General features: G+C 34.9%; 1 protein-coding gene across 1 annotated transcript; it reads right to left on the bottom strand.

Moving 5' to 3' along the window:
• Window positions 1–7,793: 7,793 nt before the first annotated feature.
• On the bottom strand, window positions 7,794–8,478 carry LOC131864151 (putative germin-like protein 2-3). Its single transcript, XM_059215168.1, has 2 exons — window positions 8,421–8,478; window positions 7,794–8,326 (listed from the first exon to the last, which is right to left on the bottom strand). The coding sequence occupies exons 1-2, from the start codon at window positions 8,476–8,478 to the stop codon at window positions 7,794–7,796; spliced, it is 591 nt and encodes a 196-aa protein (XP_059071151.1).
• Window positions 8,479–9,024: the final 546 nt, after the last annotated feature.

Here is a 9,024-nt window from a genome sequence, read left to right as displayed (position 1 = left end):
TGGTTTCCAGGTCCACCTCTACGATATCTCCCATCTAATCCATATTGTCATTCATTAAATTCTACATGAATATGTACTCCTTTGTCAACCATGCACCTCTCATAGTCTAGGATATATCTACTCTACATCAAGATGTTCAAGATTATTCTCAAATCAATAACAATACTCTTTCATAGTGAAATTTAGTTGATAATGTTCCACCTTAATCCAAAGAATTTAGAAAGAAAATGTTGCAACACTTTATTTGTGGAAAAGTACGTAATAATTTGTGAAACCTAACAAATATCTGTCAACTATAACCTTAACATGTGCATCCATTGTGAGACACTCAAATAACATTAAGAGTTTAAAATCACATCAGATTTTTAGAAATATGTGTAACTTGTGATCACTAGATTTTGCCTAAACCCAGTATGCCATCCACTCAAATTGTTGATTGAGGAGCTCCCATAAAACTCTTATATAATTAGTAGTAATTTTACAACTTCATTGCTAAAAACTTTATCTTTGATCATTGAATTGAATGTGAATTAAGAATAGTTGAAATATAAATACATCTGAGAGAAACACATATTTAATTGGTTCTCCACCAGTTCAATTGAAATGATATATAAGACTCTATGATTTTTCTAGCAGACCATTCACATAGTAATGAGATATCTTGCAACGGTCAAGATAGAATGCAACACCACAATCTTGAAGAATGTAAAATCCTATCAAGTCTACCTCAATATAGGTGTTCAAATGAATGGATTTGGCATGATTGTTCTTTGTGAATTTGATACTAGAAAAAATTGGTATGCTCGTATTACCACCAACTTTTATAGGTATCTGTTATTGATTTCATAGAGTCCAATTGTTCAACCCACACATTCAAACATCTGCATGCCTCATGCTAGAAAATTTATCAATGAGATGACTAGTTGCACTCGAAATAATTGTATCACATTGAGATCCAAATAAATAAAGGTGGGTTCTACCAACTTCCCCTTAAAGTGTATTCATTAGAAATATATAAATTTCATGGGCTAATGATAGAAAAAGAAACAATCAACACTGGAGATGACGGTCAGAAGGGCCTCCCATTCATTGTTGTATCAAGGGTTCGTTGCCTTGTTGATATTCACATATCCCCCTACTATTACATACCAACATACACATGAGGCACAATGCATATGTAGTAATCAAAAAATGAGAATAGAACTGATTACATACAATGTGGATTCAAAATAATTAACTTTTCATTCCAAGTATACCAAATTTCTCTTGCTTGCATGCAATATCAATTGGAAATAATTGAATATTTCATTGCAAGTGTTACCAAAGAGCTCCTACTCTTCAATGCAAAACATGGTTGGTAATTTGTGTTGTAATCAGTTATACTCAACTGTTAAAATAAGAATTTGTTTTTTTCCAAAGATCTCCAATTAAATTCTAGCAATCTACTTCACATAAATTTTTTTGCATTCACAGATTCGATCATTTGAGCCAAATTCAAAAATAGATTAGAAATTATGATTTGTCTTTCTTTGTTAATCTATCACTGTACAACTACACATTTCTTTATTTACAAGTTTCAATTTGTGAAGGGTAAGGTTCACAGATTACATCTTCGTTGTGGTATTAGAATATGCCATTTCCAATCATGTGCAAATTGTTAAAGTTTCATTCTAACTACCAATCTCTATATCTAGGTTGCAAACACCACAATTTACAACATATCATTTACTTTTAACCATTGTTCATGTAACCGCTAAGCATGTCGGGGCTGCTATGTGCGATTAATAAAATTTTAGAAAATTGATATTAGACCAGACTTAAACCAAATCCTAAAAAAGTGAATTTGTTCTGTACGTATCAAATAAAAAGTACAGGCATAAAGCTTCATGGTGACATTAACTGCAATATATTTCTTCCCCAAACTATATTTTAAAAATAATATATAATTAACTCCCTTTTTTTTTTTTTTTTTTTTTCCTACTTTACATATCTTATTGAACGTGACATACCTGGTAGATCAACATTCGTTGCAATTCGCAGGTCCTCTAAAAATAGGACTCCAAAATCTTGTCACATTAGAAAGGTTGAAGTGGCTGTACTGAAATAATGCTTCTCATATCTACTTTCATCTGAATTTTCTCAGTTGGCTTTGCAAAAATTGAGCCAAGTCTTAGGAATTTGATAAGTCTAGCATGGGAGATGCTTGCATACTTGTGAGCTGCAAACAATTAGGAAAATGAATGTGTGAGCCTCATTTGCCAAAACTGGGAAATTATGGCTATACTCCTTTTATTTGATTATGTAAATTGGTAACAAAGATTCTCAAAATGAACAGATATTAATTCATGCATCAATGCCATTTAGATTCATTCTCATGATTTAGAAAAAATCTCAATCCCTCGCAACAAAAGGAAAAGGAACCTAAGTTCCTAGCTCTTCCTTAAAGATAACAACTAGGCCTTTTCTTATTCCTAATGTCATTGGCATTGGTTAATGTTATGATCTTGTTTCCTCCATTTTGATATTTAACTTAATTTACGGGATGGTATAATTCAACATGCCACGGAAACCAATATTTATTTAAGTACAAAATATTGCATATTACGTTGATATAAATGTGGTACTACTGAAGCCAACATTGATATGAAGGAATTTTTTTTTGGTTCTATCTTCATATTTCACTTCTCTTGAAATTGTGTACATTCTCTCATAAATACCAACAATGCTATCCTCGCACCCTTTTATGTTCCATACAATAATGTGATTCCTCTAAATCCACAAGACCAATAGTGCCACAAAGAGTATAATGATTCTTGTGGCTCATGTAACTATTTGGTGGTCCTTGAGGTGTTATTTACCTTCCGAATGGGCTTCGGGCAGTTCCCTCTGTGTATCGGTCTTGAAACACATGATGTTTTTGGTCTGCTTGTTTGGTTTCTTGCGAGTTGGGCTGTTTTGGAGTGCTGTTTTTTTCGGGTCCGTGGGATTCTCTGTGGAAGGTTCCCTTCTATTGAGGGGGAGATGGATGTAGTTGGAGTTGACTTGTCTCCTATTGAGGTGGAGTATGATGTTTTTGGTGTTTCCTGGAAGTGTCGTTGGGGTGTTGATGGGGCCCCTCTTCTTGGCTGTAAGGATGTTGATGCCGATCTTCTTGCTGACTCTTGTGTGTCTCCTATAGAGGTGGAGAGTTGGTTGTTGGGCAAGTTTCTCTCAGTATGGCATATTTTAAAGCATATGGTTTTTGGAGCCATGATAAAACCCACGGTGGTTGAGGGAGCTCAGAAAAACCCCATGTTTTTTGTTTCTTGTAGGGACAGGTTGGATGCTAGCAGTTTTCAAGGGCCAAGTTTGGCCAATGTTGGTTTTTGGTTAGCATTGGTCTTTGTGGCTTTATGTGGTCCTACGAATCTATTACAAGTTGAGGGAGCCTAGGAAAACGCTTCTAGTTGGCCGAGGGTGCCAGAAAAACCCTCGTTCTCTGTTTTTTGAGATGTTTTGTTTGTTGTTTTCGAGCTTATGGTTGTGCCATCCTGTTTTGTGATGTTCATATTTTGATTGGTGGATGCCCGTAAGTCTAGAAGGTTTCAGGTCCTTTTTAAAACCTGTTGTCCACTGTCAGGTAGTCTGGTCCATTTCTCAATGCAAACCCTCTGTTTGTAAAGGGGTTTGGGGCCCCTTCAAAACTTGTTTTATCCTAATAAAAAAATGCTGAAAAGGTGAGGTGCTTAGTCCATTATCATCTCAGAAGTTTTACAAGCCAAATGCTTAATGACCTTTCAAATACATTTTGGACCTTTTCTAGAACGCTCACAATTCACTAGCTTGCATTATAAGGAAGACTCGCTTAATCCACATGCTTGACTATTGCAACAATCATCTTCTACATGTCACCAATATGAGAATAGATGTTTCAATGAAATTATTTATTTGGACATGACCTGAACGGGTATATGTATAATTACAAGTGCGTGATTAAGTTGCATCTAGAGGAATTAAAACACATCTAACACACAATAACTAAAGTAATATCAATCTAAGATCTCTCCAGACTGTTCATCTTTTTGTCTTGTATGGGGCTCATCTAGTTGTAGAGAAAATTATTTACACATCCCCATCTTTTGTAGATCAAGTTCATATGTAGGCGAACCAGTCAAGCATGATGAAGATTTCGAATATTGGTCTTAATAATAGCAACTTTATATGTTTTCATTCATTATCCTTGTTTATCTTCATTTCCTCTACTATTATAAAGTGCTTGTCAAATCATATTGTTTGGAGTATGCGAAATATATTATGTAGCCAAGGATATGATATTATAATGTATGTTATTCAATGCATATGCCAACATGTGGTACACATACCTTAAATTAGTTATAATTGGTCATAAGCTATATTAGATAATTAGGAGGCCTAGATGAATTTAGTGGTTTACACCTCAGTTATATTGCTAGGAGTTCTAGATATAGGACACGATTGTCATTGCAAAGACATGTGTTGAATACGACATTGCATTTGGAGTCTCTTGGAGATATAGTATGTAGCGAATTCTTCCATAAGGAATATTATAAACTGTTATCGGACCTCAAGGCATTATTCTATTTTTGTATATCAATTAAGAAGGTCAACATGTGAAGCTCATATCTCTCTCGATTTGACAAAAGAAAATTATAATTCATAGAGGCTTTTAATCAAGAACTTGTCCAGTCTATTACAATATTGATTTTTAGCATATTTGAGGTAGCTATTGTGAACTTAGGGGTTCCACAAAATTCACTCTTAGTGTTGCAAAACAGTGATCGTTGTTTTTATTTATTCTAGGTGGTTAAACAAGGGCACATTGATCCACCAGAAGTCTAGATTTGAATTCATTTTGAGTAACTCATTACAATTTTAGGGGTTTTCATAAATTTTCTCCTCAGTCAGTTAGCACATGATTTTGTTATATTTTTATATTTTTCGAAAGGTTGTAAAAATTTATCACTAGTTTATATTTTTCGATTTGAGGGTGAAAAAATTATGAAATGATTGACTCAAATTTGTGTCAACAATATGGATAGAGCATGTTCTATTGAAATATATTTCCTTAAAACCCTATTTTTAATGGGGATTCCTGATTTTAGTGCAAGTGGAGATATATTAGAATGATGGAACCAATATAAAAGATCTTACGATGCAAATTATGGAACCGGTATGTGATCTAGATAGATCGTCAAGCTAAAACCAAAGGAATGATCACCTATGGATGACTCGGTGATAGGAAATGACATCATATTTGTAAAGACTTGCAACAATAGATTATTGACCTGAATTAGTTGTATTGTATTGACCTAAAACCTCTTCAATGACAAATTTGTGAGTCAAATAAATCTATTGGTTATCTAGAGTTCTATATCATTTAATGTAAATTGTCTCTTTTACATTTTTTAAATTTGGATATCTAAGGTCACATATGGCTCAACTCGATGCAACATGTCCGCTATTGTTTTGTCCTTTCCTTTGAAGATCTACCTCAATTCTAGAATTTGCAATCACTCTCTTTTATTTGGATGCATGTTATTAAGACCACTTACTCAAATAATGAACAATAACTCAAGTTCTTGCAAAACATAAAAAATATCGGAGATATTGCTCACCATTGGGTCATGCATTTTGTCTACATTTTCCAATATTTTGGATTTTCCCAACTTGAATCTTGTACATAAATAACCAAAGCCACATTATTCTATTTTGGTGTAGCATTAACCACAATGACCTTGAGAGAGAACCCTAGGTTTAGTGAATGTCATGAATTATTTGTGCTAGTGAACCACCACTATTTGCAGGACTCATATGATTGACGTGCGAATCTTTCATAGAGAGACGAGAAACCCGGTGAATAAATAGATTCCTCGTGGAACATGATCAAGTAATTACTTATACCTCATTGACTCCCTATTTGCGTAGGCAAGGGATCACATATGTGGCATTAGACATGCTAAAGAAAAGATCATAAGCACAATCTATCAGAGCAATGTGTCATCTTACAATAGCCTTATTTGTTATCTATGTGAACAATGTAGAATGGGCTTGATAATTAATATATTGATCGATACAGTTGGAGATGGATGCAAGCGCAATGAAACTTCTCATATTACTAGATTATTTGAGGTATAGACATCCAAGGCATGACGGAAGAGGCTTTTAAGCTTCACAATGAACTGATCGCTAGAGGGGCTATATATGAAGCTTTATTCATTTGAACCCCTAAAAATACATAGGAAAAATAGAAGATTATAAAATTGACATATCTCACCGATAATGTATCAGTTATATCTATTATCTTATTCTTCATTACAGTGTAATTGACAACTTCTCAATATGACGACACTTTTATCTTCCTCATATCAATTAGCAAATGGCTTCAATATGAAAATATCCTCCGCCTTCACATATTTCTCAAACTTACACCTGCATATCCATGGATCCAAGGAGCTCCTTTATGCACCTCTTAGGCTTGCAACAATAATATTTTTCCCGCATGAAACATACATGGCCTACGGCAACAATATTTTCCTATCCTATTGTGCTTATTCACATATGCAGATTTGCATTTGCTTTGATAGGAAACCTATGGTTAAATTATTGGTTATCATATTTGATGATCTATAGAAATGCTTATACAAGGAGGAAATGGTTTGAGGAATTTTTTTTGTAACCGAACTGATAGTTTATGATTGAACAAGGTAATATATTGCTAAATTTTTCAACTAATCATATTTTTAATATTACATACAAAGTTTTTAAAATCAACATGAGCATTATCCTTTTTCCCTTTAGTATTTAGATCTTCATACATAACATCCACATTGACATATTTATTATAACGTAGGAATGAATTAGGGGAGATTTAGAAAAGCTTATTTTGGGAAGCCATAAATTAATTACCCTCATAATTAACACCATGTAAATGAATTGTGTTATTATCAATAATCTATCTTCACTGTCTTAGATTTTCCATGTCATTCCAACTTATTAGAAATGTTTAATACAAGAGGCCCCTCAATCATAACCCTTATGTAGGTAGATTGATGTAAGAATAGGTGTAATATGTGTCAAGGTTATCATATTATCCCCGATAAAATATTGCGATATTGGATGCAATGGATATTCTAGTTCTATGGATTTTCTTGGAATTTAGACATAATGAAACCGTATTGCATTCCATCGAAGGTATACTATATTTATTAGAGCAATCATTCTTATCTTGAGGAGAGTCCCTAACCTTCTGGAATGACTTCTTTGATGGGGAGTCTTGAAGCATTGGATGATTGTGAGGGTGATTTGAAGAACAACTACTAATTATATTTCCCAATAACTATTTCCTACTTCCAAACCATTCACCTTTTATGTCAGAGCTAAAATGAGGTTAAGACTATGTTAAAGAACACCCTTGACAGATTGGCATGCAAGAATTATAGTGTTACTCATTCTATCCAAGTCAAGCACTTTGTTTGTTGTTGTTCCTGCAATATTTATGTTAAAGAATATATTGTTAACATGTTGCAAATGAATGTATACCTAATACAAGGATGCTCTTGTATAAAATATTCATAAATGCCTTCAGATGCTTCAAATTAATCCTTCATCTTTGGAATATGCGGAGGATATAGTCATGTTCAAAACAGATGCTATGAATAGCAGAAGAGGACGGCAATAACTCTAGAAAGATTGTTTTATTGAACGGCAAGGAAAAAGAATTTGGGAAAGACTTGGTCCCCTCTTGATTGTTTTGTTTGATAGAACACAGCAAATTCTTATGCGAATTTCTTCTGAATGTAATCCACAACTTCCTGTGTGATGCGGAAGGCCTTGGCCAATACGGAATCTGGGAGAGGAGGATCCGCTGCAAACAGAGAGTTGGCGATTGTCTGAACTCCCGGAAGCTGGCTGCTCAATGCAGATATGGCCACCGCATTTTCATGCCCCACATTCTGCTGGAAATGCACAAGTGCCTTTGGAAACACAAACACATCTCCCTTCTCCAACGTTTTGCTGAAAAACTTGTTGTTGGTGTCAATGAAACCCACAAGAAGCTGGCCTTCCAGTAAAACAAGAACTTCGGTGGCTCTTGGGTGTGTGTGAGGAGGATTTATTCCACCCACTGCGTAGTCGATGCGGACCAACGATATTCCCAACGTATTGAGGCCTGGTATCTGTTTAACGTTCGCCATCGTTACGTTGGAGCCCACATCATTGTCGGTGTTCCCTGCCTGCCCAAGTCCCCGGAAGAAGAAGTCGTCTGCTGAAACTTGCATTGGGTCTTTGCAAACGAACCCGTTCACCAAAACTGTTTAAAGCAAAATCAAATCAATCTATTACTAACTCGACTCGTCTAATAAGCAAATCATTACCATTGTTTATGTATAAAGTTTTTTACTCACCTTTGCTTTCCTCATCTGCAACGCAGAAATCTTGCAAGGGATCGGAATCCCCTGCCATGACCCTGTCGCTGTAACAACATATCAACAGAAAAAGTCCCAGTGTGAAGTAAATCATTCGGTTAGCCATTATAATAGAAACGCAGATAGTACAAGAGCTCAGAAGGATATGAATGTGTGTTACAAGCCCATTACAAGCTTTATATAGCCCAAACCTTATGACTAATTCATCTTCACTCCGTATATTAAATCACCAATCCTTGTAATATTATAATAATATACTTCCAGAGTTGTTGCTCTTTTCGATACGTCAGAGTAAGTCTTGCTGCAGCATATGGCTATCTCACCTGCTACCGCAGATGTATTCTCACCATTCTTTCATTATCGTTGAAATTTTCTATCTTCTGCTGCATATGCTTATCTGAAGATCAGCTTACCTCCTGCCTTAGACGTATTCTTCCTCATATTCTCGCCACCGCCATTAATTTAGTAATGTGGAAACGATTAGACTTTATTGGAGCGATGGCCTTCTTCAAAGGAACTAATATATACATTTTTCTCAGCCGTCTCAGAATTGGTAAAAGAGGAAATTTTCTTGGATGTTGAC

Source organism: Cryptomeria japonica, unplaced genomic scaffold (assembly GCF_030272615.1).
Source record: "Cryptomeria japonica unplaced genomic scaffold, Sugi_1.0 HiC_scaffold_77, whole genome shotgun sequence".
In the NCBI taxonomy this organism is placed as follows: Eukaryota; Viridiplantae; Streptophyta; class Pinopsida; order Cupressales; family Cupressaceae; genus Cryptomeria; species Cryptomeria japonica.
Note: the sequence above shows the minus strand (reverse complement) of the source record. Positions and strands in the feature narration are given on the sequence as shown.